The sequence below is a fragment of the Balaenoptera borealis genome (assembly GCF_965194805.1).
Source record: "Balaenoptera borealis genome assembly, chromosome: 1".
NCBI lineage: Eukaryota > Metazoa > Chordata > Mammalia > Artiodactyla > Balaenopteridae > Balaenoptera > Balaenoptera borealis.
The window spans coordinates 88170453-88184440 of NC_138860.1; the positions used below are offsets into that span (position 1 = coordinate 88170453).

Here is a 13988-nt window from a genome sequence, read left to right on the forward strand (position 1 = left end):
TCAATACAACAACCTCTTGAGGTAGGTACTGTTATGTCCTTTTTATGGATGAGAAGCATGGAGAGAATGAATAACTTGCCTGAGGTCATGTAGCTACTAAGTGGTAGAGCTGAATTTCCGACCTAAGTCTGACTGACTCCAAAGCCTGTGCTTAAGTAATGTTTCATCGATTATTTAAGGGAAAAACTGAAGATTGCAAGTAGAACCACAGGAAGCTGGTCTGTCTTCCTGTTAGCTGCTGGCTAAAGTCCACATTCAGAGCTGATAAAAGTTTGGTATTCAACTACCTGGCAAAAGCATCACTTTCTCTATATTATAAAACTCTCTGGAGATAGTTTCCATGGTTGTAAGCTATATAAGTGCATTGTTTTATGGTGTTTTGTCTAACCCTTCATGTTAAAAGGTGACCTGTCTATAGAGGGATAATCATGTACTTCATACATATATTCTCACCGATGGTGACCATAACCGCTATCATAAATAAGCACTTTTACGTGTCACAATTGAAAGAGCCTGCGTGGTCTTAGAAATCAAATAGTTTTGTGTGCAGTCTATATAACTTTTTCAATATAGGTTATGAGTAATGTAAATGCTCAGAGCTTCAGTTAAAAAGTTCTCTATGTATAAAATAGTGACAAAAATACATACGTCACAAAGCTCTCTCAGACACAACCACCTTACCTCCACCCGCTCTTGCTGCCTTGTTCTTTGGCAATTTACAATTGCTCAGTGCTTGTAAGGCCCAGCTCCTCTATAACTGACCATTTAACAAGCCAGTGGTATTAAAGAAAGCTCATGCCTTCGGTCCCCACCACATACCTTGTACATTCTTTTATCATAGCACCCATACCCTTTATTGTTTATATACCTATCTCCTAATAAATGCTTGTTGAATTAATTCATGGAGTAATATATGAAATCAGTTTTGTGGGGATAGATGCGGATAGGCCTGAGAAGTGTTATTGAATGGAGTTTGTGGGTAAAGTTCATTTAACAAAGTTGTGGCATTAAATTTCCTTTTTAAAAAATAATTTAAAAACCATTTGTGGAGAAGCACAACTTAATTAAAGTTACTGAAGAACAACCAGGCATTTACGTATTGCCAACAAAATTATGATTCAATAAAGACATGAATAACAAAATATATTAATGATGTCTTTTTCTAGGAATTTATAATTAAGATACTTTTTTCTCAGTTCAAAAGCTATGATACAGGGTTTCCCTGGTGGCCCAGTGTTTAAGAATCCGCCTGCCAATGCAGGGGACACGGGTTCGAGCCCTGGTCCGGGAAGATCCCACATGCCATAGAGCAACTAAGCCCGTGGGCCACAACTACTGAGCCCATGTGCCACAACTACTGAAGCCCACGCGCCTAGAGCCCGTGCTCCGCAACAAGAGAAGACACCGAAATGAGAAGCTTGCACACTGCAACGAAGAGTAGCCTCCGCTCAATGCAACTAGAGAGAAAGCCCGTGCGCAGCAACAAAGACCCAACGCAGCCAAAATAAATAAATAAATACTAAAATAAATAAATTTATTTTTTAAAAAAGCTATGATACAAAAAACAAAACAAGCAAACCAAAAAACGTCAAGGACATAGAGATTGCTTTAGAGTAAATGTAATTCTGTGTTACCTAATTGTATGCAAAGGCTGGGGAGAGCTGCTTGCATGTGCTACAGTGTGGATGCTTTTCATACTGATATCCATGTTGTCTTTAGAAGGATTAGAGTGCTTCTGTTTTCCATTTGGGGAGTGAAGAAGAGTGAAGAGGAAAATTCCCCCAACATCCTATGAGTGAAAAGCTTTCAATGACTGAGTACACTTTCCTTCAGATAAGAGCATGGCACTTCTGCTGGCCAACAGGTGATCCACACTCCGAACGCTGCATTCTAACAAGCTCTCCCAGCAATCACTTGGTCTTCTTAAAAGCCAGAGGCAAAATCTGAAGAGACAGCTGAGTGAGATTATGAGCACAGTCTGTGGTCATGACCAAATTCCTTAGTGTGAGGCCAAATGAATGATGGGAATCTAACTTGTAACCTTGGCTCCATCACATCATCAATCATAATGTTGCCAACTGAGGCAGTGAAACCAAGCCCTGCATTTGCCATTGGCACTGATGGGCTGTGTGCAGGTATCCATACACTCTGTTGGGTCCACCTGCAGCTTCCTTGGTGAAGCAAAGTAAATAATTTACTAATTCAAACCTGCTTGGCTGTGTGGCTAATTTCCACAGCCAGATCGCTTCCAGAATTCCCAAGGCCAATTATAATGACTCTCTTTCCAGTGAAACTCTCTGGATTCTTATAATCTCGACTATGAAAGTATTGTCCTTTGAACTTCTCAATTCCTGCAAGAGAAGGGAAAATAATTACTGGGTGATGGTTTATCTGATATCATTTGTTAAATCATTCATTTTTTTTTGCAGTGTGTAGAGTTTATGCATATATTCTCTGTATGTTCTCCTTTTACTCAGGTGCATTCTTGCCTTTCTGAATATTTTTGCCTGTTTTCTTTTCCCATAGCCTCAGAGTGGAACCTTGTGATTTCCTTATTATAAGTAGTCTGCTTAACTCAGGATCTGTTAGTATTTTAGACCTGTGGACTCACAAATCCAAACTGCTTCCAAAAACCTCCATTCTCTTTTGTCTTTTCATCCTCTTTATTTTTTTTTTAAATTGAAGTGTAGTTGACTTATAATATTATATCAGTTTCAGATGTACAGCATAGTAACTTGATATTTTTATAGATTTTGCAACATACAAAGTTATTACAATATTACAGTCTTTTGACTATATTCCTTGTGCTGTATATTACAACCCTGTGACTGATTTATTTTATAACTGGTAGCTTGTATCTCTTAATCCCCTTCACCTATTTTGCCCAGCCCCCACCCCCTCTTTTCATCATCTGTAAATATCTACTTCCATTCCAATTGGAGTATATATGTTCTTATATACTCTAAACTATACATAGAGTGCTTTTTTCCTCTCAGAATGAAAATCCAGGCCAAAGACTGTAATTAAACTCTTTCTTTAAGCTTTATTTTCTTCCTTAGAAACTCAATATTTCTGTTTATTTCCTCGATTGCTAAAAAAGCCCTCATTCAGGTTAAAGAAGATGTGGTAAATATATACAATGGAATACTACTCAGCCATAAAAAAGAATGAAATAATGTCATTTGCAGCAACATGGATGGACCTAGAGATTGTCATACTGAGTGAAGTAAGTCAGAGAAAGACAAATATCATATGATATTGCTTATATGTGGAATCTGAAAAAAAAATGGTACAAATGAACTTATTTAAAAAAGAGAAATAGACTCACAGAGGTAGAAAACAAACTTATGGTTACCAGGGGGAAAAGGTGGGGGGGACACCTAAACTGGTAGACTGGGATTGACATATACATACACTACTATATATAAAATAGATAACTGATAAGTACCTACTGTATAGCACAGGGAACTCTTCTCAGTACTCTGTAATGACCTATATGAGAAAAGAATCTAAAAAAGAGTGGATATATTTATATGAGTAACTGACTCACTTTGCTGTACAGCAGAAACTAACACAACATTATAAATCAACTATACTCCAATAAAAATTAAAAAAGAAAAAATCCCTCATTCAATCTAACAATCTAACGCATTCAATCTAACGCAGATCAACTTTTATCCTTAAAAAAACTAAAATTATTGTGAAACTAAATATAGAGCCTTCTAATTTTCCTCTAGTCCCCCAAATTACTGTTATCTCTACCTCCTAAATAGCATTAATACAAGTTACCCCATCATCTGGGGTACCCCATACCCCAGAATATGCAGAATTAGGATAAGCCTTATTTCATCCCAAGGTAGGAATCACTCAGACAACAATCCTCCCATTTTTTAGGGATCAGGTCACAGGCATGGTTCAAGTGTCTTCCTTCCTTGTAGGCTACTTACCAGGGAAGCTTTCCAAGGGTAAGTGAGCATTGGTGTGATGGCCAGTGCAAATCATAACTCCATCGAAGACATTCACCTCCTTTTTCCCTTCAGATTCCGTGAGCACCTCCCATTGGCCTGAAGTGGAGAAATCAGGCTGCTTCTTCACACAGCACACGGTGGTCTGAAAAGAAAAGGGGTAGCCACAGGAGACTATAACCACAGCCTATATAGTGGACATCTTCCCTGACAGGACTCTCCTTGCAGAGGGTAAACAAAGGGCTGATACCACATAACAGGCCTCATGCAGGGATATTTGATTTTCATACTCCACAAATCAGATCTTTTTTGTTTGGGGCTGTGGTCAGAGTGAGAAAACTTCCATGAAGCAAGCTAAATAAAACAGAGTTGGCAGACTAATGTTGCACTCTCCTCTGCTTCTAGAAAAGTGCAAATTACTAGTTCTCTTGGACCATACCCTAAGGCAATGTGATACTTGAATAAAGTTTGGGCTTCTCTTGTGTTTCTGAGACACTCCATGCACTAAATGCCTATTCCTCCCCATATCCCCAGACATCCTGAGACTCTCTGATGCCTCCTTACCTCAAGTCCTGTTCTCACTGTCTGGCCTTAAACTTGTGACTGAGCTAGAGGGCTCCCTTTCCTAATAGAGTAGAAAAACATCTCAGTGGCTCATATTTTACGTAAATGAACCTCTCTTTGACTCCCATAAATGCCCATTTTACAAGTAACTATAAAGAAAGGAGGTGTGAGGTAGGATAGTCAGTGGCACAATTTTTAGCTTTAAAAAATAATAATAAATATGGGTTACTCTACCCAGGTTAAGGAAACATTAAGAATGTGTTCCTATGTGCTTCTGGGTTTATGACCATAATGTCTTGGTTGACTAATAGAGATACCCCTCTTGTATACCCGAGCCATCCTATACTATTTTTTGTTCCTCTCTATCATGTTCTTACTTTTACACAGGCTGGTGTTTCTGCCTGGATCATTCTTTTATTCTTTCTTCATTTGGAGATACTCACCCTTCAACATTTAGCTTGCTATTATCTCCTTTAAGAAAATTTCCCTGGTGCCTGATGCCTCATGCCCTGATGGGTTAAGTGTCCCTCCTCTGAGCTGCAATGAATAGATTTCAGTGGCATTTATCACTCTGTAACTCTTTATTTTTAATAATTATGTTTACAATTAAATTTCATTTTTCTATCTCCTTAACTAGACTGTGAAATCACTAATCTTTTTTGTTTTTGTGTCTTCAGTGCTTAGTATGGTAACAAACCTGTTCAATAAGTGTTTAAAGAAGTGAAGAGAAGGACCACTAGGCTGTAAATGACTGACTTTGGAAGTCGTGACTGACTTTGGAAGTCGTCACTGGATATTGCCGTTTTAATTTTGTTGTTAAAGAGAAAGAGTCATGATTTAGTAGAATGATCAGAAGGTAGAAGATTTGGGCTTTTTGCCAGCTGTCAGAAATATCGATTCTTTTGTGGTCATGGTTTAGAATGATAGGAATATCACGGAAGACTTTACAGCAGGAAGGAACAAATGAAGTGATCTAGTACAATCATCTTGTTTTACAAATAAACTTAAGACACATCAACGTTGAGGAACTTACTTGTCTGAAGTCACAAGTTGATTAGTGGTAGAGCAAAGACTAGAACTCAAGTTTTTGCTTCCCAATTCAGTGTTCTTCCCTCTACACCAGAGTTAACTTATTTGCTTCCTCATAACTTTTCAATACCTACTTCACTGGGTTGTTGTGATCACATAAATAATGCACTGGAAAGTACTTCAGAAAGTATGAATGGGCTAAGCAGCAAGTTGTGGAACAAGTGGTGGAACCAGAAGGTTTTAAAGTTCCCATACCTGTCAGTTCCCCTCATTGTTTTATTGTAATCAAATGATATAGAATGAAGGCAATGAAGTGAAGGTGCCTTCCCGGATCTGCAGTCAAAATACATAGAAGAGGGACCTTTCCATGAATATTTTCAGACACAGAGAAGACAGAGTGGAGTCTGGATAGGATAGATACATGAGCATATCAAACCAATCTAAGCACCAGTAAATGAGACCAGTTATTCATTTACTTGACAAACAACTCAGAACACAGAGATATCCACGAAATTCCCTACCTTAAATCGAATATACTTTAGAAGGTCAAATTCATTGGAATACATCCTGAAATACTCCAGGACCTGGGAGTTGTGCATGAAGTTAGGATAGTGATCTGGGATGGGATAGTCACTGAAGCACATCATTTCCTTAGAAGTATTGATGATCACTGACTTGTAAATACTGGCCCTTCCTTCTTCAGGTTCTTCCTGCAGTAAATAAAAAGCATTCAGAGCAACTAGAGAATTAAGGTCATGGTTTATAAACAGCCAACAAACATTTGAAAATGTTTTCTGAAAGAAATGCCAATTAAAGAAAAGTCCCCTCCCCACAACCCTTCACATCTCCCAGTATTTGTGCCCTCATGCAGTCTCTTCCCCTTGAATCTACATTGTCTTTATGACTTGCTTTTGACCAACAGCATGCAGTTGGAATGATACTGAATGGCTTCCAAGACTAAGTGATAGGTAGTCTTGCAACTTCTGTCTGGGTCTCTTAGAAAGCTGGCTCTGGTGGAAGTCAGCAGCCACGTAAGAAGTCCAGCTACCCTGAGACCACCATCCTGTGAGGAAGCCCGAGCTAGCCACATGAAGAGCATGTTTGGGATAGAGAGATGTGCAGCCAGCCCCCAGAAGTTCTAGTTATCCCAGCTGACGTTCTAAATATGTGAGCAGAGAGGTCACAGCACACGTCCAGTCCCAGCTGTTACCTGATTGCCATGACATAAGACTCCAAGTGAGAACTGCCCATCTGAGTAATAATCTTTTAAATAGTATATATATTTCAAAGCCTAGGGAAGTTTCAAGAGTTTCATACACTTGCCACATTGTTCTCCAGGAAACACTGTACTAAATTATATTCTGTCCACTATGTGTTCCCATTTTACCTCATTTTTACTAAATTAAAAGACAATTACTCAGTGTTAGCAAAAATGAGGTGAAATGAGATCTTAGTACAATGTTTTCTGGACAGCAATGTGGCAAGAATATGAAACCCTTGCAACATAGCCTTTTAAAGAAAGATTCAGCATTGTAGACAAAGATTTATGTTAAAGGATGTTAACGATAGCATTATTTATAACATAAAAATGAAATAAGTTAAATGCCTACAATATTGTGATTTATAAGAAATATATATTTGGTTATCCAGATGGTCAAAATATATTTCTCATATATATTTGGTCTTTCTCCACAGTTCCTGGCTTAGAGCTCCCAAAACTCTCCTAATTTCCTAAGTGTTGAGAGTGATACAAAGTGTCTTTTGTTATGTTAGTATGGTGACCTTTAGAAAGCAACTAAAGGTGGGGGCTGGTTACCAATGGAGCAAACCCTGTGATTAGAGGGTTGTAACTTTCAGTTGCCTATCCCCTGACCTCTGGGGAGGAGACAGGGGCTGGAAGTTGAATCAATAGCCAATGCCCAATGATTTAATCAATCATGCCTATTTCATAAATTCTCTATAAAAACCCAAAAGAGTGGGGTTCAGGGAGCTCCCAGGATGGTGAACAGAAGAGATTAGAGAAGAGCAGTGTGCCTGGAGAGGGCATGGAAGCTCAGTGTCCTTTTCCCTATGTATCTCTTTCATTTGCCTGTTCCTAAATTATATTCTTTTATAACAAACCAGTTACCTAGTGAGTAAATGGGTTTCCTGTATTCTGGAGCTGCTCTAGCAAATTAATCAAACCCAATGGGGGAGGGGTTCGTGGGAATTTCTGATTTATAGTCAGTTGGTCAGAAGTATACGTAACAACCTGGACTTGAGACTGGCAACTGAAGTCCAAATCCAAGGAGGGGGTTATTGAAACCTCCAATCTGTAGCTGGTTGGTCAGAAGCCCAGGTAATAACCAGGGCTTATGACTGGTGTCTGAAGTGGGGTCGAGGGGGAAGTCTTGTAGGACTGAGCCCTCAATTTGTGGAATCTGATGCTGTCTCTGGGTAGATAGGGATCAGAATTGAGTTTAATTCTTGGACATCCTGCTACTGTTTGAGAATTGTTTGCTGGTGTCTGGGGACCACCCGCCACCCACATACACACACTGGAATTGGTCTCAGAACCATTTAATGCCCAACAAAATTCACTGCAATTTTGAGACCCACTGCTCCAGATCTTTGCTACCTAAAGTAGGATCTGTGGACTAGCAGCAGGGGCAGCACTTGGGAGATTGTTAGAAACGCAGAATCTCAGGCCCCACCCCAGACCTACTGAATCGGAACCTGCCTTTTAACAAAGTCCTCAAGAGTTTCAGATGCATCTGAAAGCAGAGAGGCATTGCTCTAGCTGACATTTAACCCCAGTTCACTGTTCTTTCCCCATCAAGGTTATCTTCTTTGCTTCCTCAAAAACTTCTAATAACTACCTCACAGGGGTGTTGTAGTGATCACATAAAATAGCACCATATCTACCCAGATTGTTATATTAGTCTGTCACTGAGATATCACAAACGATGACTTTTCAACTCTACTAGAATTTTTAAAAATTGTTTTGATTATGGAAAATTTCCTTAACCAATTTGGACCCCCTCTTCTCTTTTTATTCCAGAAAAAGATATTTGGATGTTACTGAACATTAAATGGCCACAAAGGAGAGTGTTCACTGGTTTTGCCCACATTAGAGATGATTTTCCTCCCATTTTTAGAGAAGAATTTTTCAATTTCAGAAACCTGAATAGACCATTCGCATTTCTCTGCCCTATACTTCAAGATCTCGTTCCCTTTGGCTGCTAAAAATGTTTCCACAAGTCTCTTCTAATCTATCCTACCTATTTCAACCAAAATATTCTTTCTAGGGTATGGTTGTATCTCTGCCCTAATTAAAATTTTAGATGCTGCCCCATTTTCTCTAGTTTATATTTTTCAGCTTAGGATTCAAAGACCTCCATAATGTCTTAGAGTCTATTCTTTATCTCCCCAACTAGACTGTAAGCCCCTTGACTTGTATTCATGATCTTTCCCACAGCATATAAAACTATAAATAGCACTTAGTAGATATTTAATAGATGTACATTGAATTATACTGAGAAAGGTACATATAAAAAAAGGAAATAAATTTCACAAAATGCATAACAAAATAATGAAATACATCAAAATTCATTTCAAAAACAGTTGAATAAGATATTTTTATCTTATTCACAAAAGTTTGCTGTAAGGAAAATTGCAAAATAATATAAAATCAAATGCATAGATATATTCATTTTATAGTATTTAAAATAGCTATTAATTAGAAACCACTTAAAATTCCTCCCTCCCCCCATAGGAAAAGGGTTTAATAAATTATGGTATCTCAATATGATGCAGAATTTACATATCACACCACTCCTTAAGTATCCTGCTAAACTCAAAGCAGATCCTGTCACCCCACTGCTTAATAGCTTCAACTGATTCCATTTGGAAAACCAAATTTCTTATTTTGAAACTCAGCATGTTTCACAATTTATCCCAATCTATCTTTTTATCTTCATTTAGTGCTCTCCTCAGTTAATTTCAAGCTTCTGAGTCATTAAATTGTTGTTGAAACATTCCAGACTCTTTCACAACTTTAAACTTTTGTAACAGTATAGTACTGCTCCTTCATTTGGAAAATTCCTATCTATAATTCAAGAGTCACATCAAATGTCATTTCTTTGGTGAAGTATTTCTTGTTCTCTCCACTGAGTTAAATGCCACAGTCAACCTCCAAGCTGCCAAAACTCTCTGCTCAGATTGCCATCAAGGCAAATTAGAACACACAATATTCTGCATTTCTTTCTATGACTGTGAGGTACCCGAAAGTAGGATTTGTGTCTTATTTTTTGCATCTCTATCATCAAAACAGTACCTCATATATAGTGGATGCTTAATAAGTGCTTTGAAATGAATTAATGAGTGAATTATAGAGATTGAATTTGGAGATACTTAAAACTATGATTTTGAAATCTGTATAGGAACACTGAAAATGGCCTATGATATAACTTTAAGTGGAAAAAGTAATATTACAAAATTAAGGTCACATTCTAATCACCAAATATATAATATCATGTATGCCTAGGGCAATTGTATACCTATGTCTATCCATGTTCATATAATTATACATTGTATAATCTCTCGCCTGTTATATGAGTATATTTTATTTATTTTAAATCAATAAAACTTCAAAGTAGGAAAAAAATTGATTTATTAAGGAGGTAGGATTTTTTCTTTTATTTTTGTAGAAATGTTGTTTATACTACACCTTGATGATAAAAAACTTCAACAAACTAAGAATAGAGGGAAACATCTTCAATTTAATAAAGAACATCTACAAAATACCTGCAGCTAACAGCATACTTAATAGTGAGAAAATGGACAATTTCCCCCTCATAAAATTGAGAACAAGGCAAGGATATCCTCTCTTACAACGTCTACTCAACACTGTACTAGAAATCCTAACTAATGTAATAAGATAAGAAATGGAAATAAAAGTATACAGCCTGGGAAGGAATAAATAAAATTATTTTTATTCACAGATGATATGACTATGTAGAAAATCTCAAAGGTTTAAAAAACAAATTCCTGGAACTAATAAGCAATTATAGCAGGGTTGCAAGATACAAGGTTAATATACAAAAGTCAATTACTTTCCTATATACCAGAAATGAAAAATTGGACTTTGAAATTAAAAAAAACTACCATTTATAATAACACTCCCCCCAAGTTAAGTGCTTAGGTAAAAATCTAACAAAATATGTATGAGACTTATATGCAGATACCATAAAACACAGAAGAAGAAAATCAAAGATATAAATAAATGGAAATATATGCTGTGCTCATAGATTGGAAGACTCAGTATTGTTAAGATGTCAGTTTTTCCAACTTGATCTGTAGATTCAACACAATCCCAATCAACATCCCAGCTAGCTATTATGTAGATATTGACAAACTGATTCTAAAATATATGTGGAAAGAAAAAAGGCCTAGAATAGCCAACTTTGTCCTTAAGTGTGGACTGTGCCTAGTGACTTTCTTGCAAAGAGTATATAGTATGACAAGGGAGAAAAAAAAGAGCAACTTTACAGTGGCAAACCCTGATAAACACCATCTCAAGCCAGGTCGTCAAGGTTAACATCAATCAGTGTGATAAGTTTGATAATGTGTACCATTGATATGATGTGATGAGAACAGCACCCTACCTCTAAGGCCTTCCTCTCCAAAATTCATAACTCCGGTCTAACCATGATGAAAACATCAGACAAATCCCAGTTGAGGGACATTCTATAAAATACCTAACCAGTAATCCTCAAAACTGTCAGGGTCATCAAAAACAAGGAAAGTCTGAGAAATTGTCACAGCCAAGAGGAGCCTAAGGGGACATGACAACTACGTGTAATGTGTTGTCCTGGATGGGAACACCTGGAACAGGAAAAGGCCGTTAGGAAAAAACCTAAGTAAATCTGAATAAAGCATGGACTTCAATTAATAATAATGTATCAATACTGGTTCATTAATTAGGACAAAGGTATCATACTAATATAAGAGGTTAATAATATCTGGGCATGGGGTATATGGGAACTCTGTACTATCTTCCTAATAATTCTGTAAATCTAACACAGTTCTAAAATTCAAAGTTTATTTAAACATGTTGTTTTTACATAGTACGTTTTTTTTGAAAAAATTAATGAGTGGTAGGGTCCTTTTGGAACCAAGATGTTTGAGGGGGCAGGGGTAGACACATTCCTAACTATCAAATTTGACTTCATTCATTCATTCAGTAGATATTTCTAAAGTCTCTCTGTAATAAAAACACTATATTAATGCTAAAAAATACAAGTCTGTCCCTGTTTTCCAAGGGTTCAAAGTTTAGTACAAGGAGTAGAGCCATGCTTTCCACAGCAGGTCTGTTGGGGTCACTAAGCTAAATGAATCACAGATCTTACCCCTGTGACAATAATAATATATTTGTATTCTTTTTCAAGTAATTAAGACAACAAAGTGTTATTGTGTGTCAACAAAAACCTTCAAGCCCTTCTAAACACCTGATTGGATCCTACGTAGGGTTCATTACTGTCAACTCACTGCTTTACAAAAGAGAGTGAGGGCAGAGCAGTACTGGGTCAGTGAGTGGAAAAAGAAGCTTCTGCTCCTGCATTTTAGTATTTCCTACCATCGGCGAATAATCTGCCCTCTAGAGATGTATCTTGATTCTATTTCCTGCCTAAGCACATGACTCGCATTGAGTAGGAAGTTCATACGAGAAAAGAGAGAACGGGGGACGTAGGGTAGTGTAATTGGAACTGAAGGGAATGGAGACAATAGTAAGGGCAGAAGAAAGGAGGAAAATGACTCCCCTTCAGTGAGAGGAGTGAGAACAGTGTGGAGCTTCTGTTGCTTTGACAGACTCTCAGAATCCTGAGGGACAGAAGCTGTCTTAGGACTGTTGTTCACAGCATTGTCTTCACGCTGGACTCATCTGGGGAACTCTAAAATACTAATGCCTGGTCCTTACTCCCAGAGACCCTGTTTTAATTGCTCCTTGTCTAATGTGTAGACAAGGTTGAGATCTGCTGGTAAGAGGTGGTGTGCTGGCCCCGGAAAGCTCAGGGCACCAGAGTTTATCCCATCCACCTCAGAAGTCTTTTCTCCATACATCCTTAGCTAAACTGCAGAGTGCCTGAGGGCAGTGGCAGGAGGTTATATAACTCTGTATCTCCACACCATCTAACAAAGTCTGAGCTTCAGAAATGTTTGTTCAATGAACTGTTATCGATTTTGTTTTAAACACGCAATGTCATCCTCATTTATCACCTGGGAAAGCTGGGGTAAAAGCTGAAGGGCAAAGGTTTCCATGTTGGCTGCACATTAGAAATAACTAGTGGAGAGCTTTATTGACACCCCAGGCCAATAAAACCAGAATCTGGATGGACTGATATCAGTATTTGTTAAAGTTTGTTAAAGTTCCCCAGGTGATTGTTCAGTGTTGCAGCCAAAGCTGACAGCCACTGCTCTACAGTTACCGTCTCTTAAGTATTTTTGTAACCATTCAGTTGTCTTTTTTTGGGGGGGGGTGTTGATATTTAAGAATTAAAAACACCTATTCATCTAAGGGTGTTTATTACTTAATTTCATACTTTAAATTAAAATGTATTAAATATGCCTCATTTTACATTATATTGTATCCGTGTGGTACCTTTGTATCACATATACACTTCAGAACCTCACTACGTGAACTGTAGTTATCAGATCAGCAGCATCAACATCACCTGGGGCTTTACCTGAAATATAGAATCTTGGCACCACCCCAGATTAATGAATCGCAATGTACACCTCAGCAAAAGCTCCAGTGATTCATGTGCACATTAAACTTGGAGAAGCACTGCTTTGGTATACTTTAAGGATTTTTAAAATTCAGATTGACTAAAGAATATTAAAAATTATTTTCCAGCATTACATACTTCTTAAAACCTCAGCATTTCATAAGGGTTTATCATTTTAAGCTATTTCGTTCATAAAGTAATATTGTAGTATGAAAATTAAAGTGATATGTCTCACATTACTACCAACTTTTCACCATCAGTCTGGTCTAATATTAATGAGGAGATCAAGAAGAAAGAAATTTAAACTGAGTCCCTGAGACCTGTTACAAGAAAGAGAAAATGGAAGCCCTGAGTTCCCAGTGGCTTACTGGACACCTGGTAGCAATGGTGGAATTCCAAAGCACTTGAGATGATCCTATATATGAAACCCCCAATGAATTACAGAAAATATAGGGTGGGTAGGATGGGTGAGAGGAAGACTCCAAGTAACAAGCAAGGGGGTCATAGAAAAGCAGATCTCAGAGGCAATTCTTGAGGAAACCAGCATCAGCATGTAAAACATGTTTAATCTGCAATTAATGGATGTTTATAATACCTCAGGCTCCACAACTGTGTAACTGTGGAATATGTGAGAATGAAGGTCTCTATTTCCACAAGCATTCTA

At 37.7% G+C, this 13988-nt stretch overlaps 1 protein-coding gene across 6 annotated transcripts in view; it reads right to left on the bottom strand.

Moving 5' to 3' along the window:
- LOC309616684 (flavin-containing monooxygenase 5-like) overlaps window positions 1-13988 on the bottom strand; it is an 84091-nt gene that overhangs the window by 21130 nt on the left and 48973 nt on the right. For all 6 annotated transcript variants that reach the window (XM_082367521.1, XM_082367522.1, XM_082367526.1 and 3 more), the window contains 3 exons: window positions 6080-6268; window positions 3948-4110; window positions 2209-2351 (listed from right to left, as the gene is read on the bottom strand). In XM_082367521.1, coding sequence (XP_082223647.1) covers window positions 2209-2351; window positions 3948-4110; window positions 6080-6268 — 495 coding nt within the window. The remainder of the gene's footprint in view (window positions 1-2208; window positions 2352-3947; window positions 4111-6079; window positions 6269-13988) is intronic.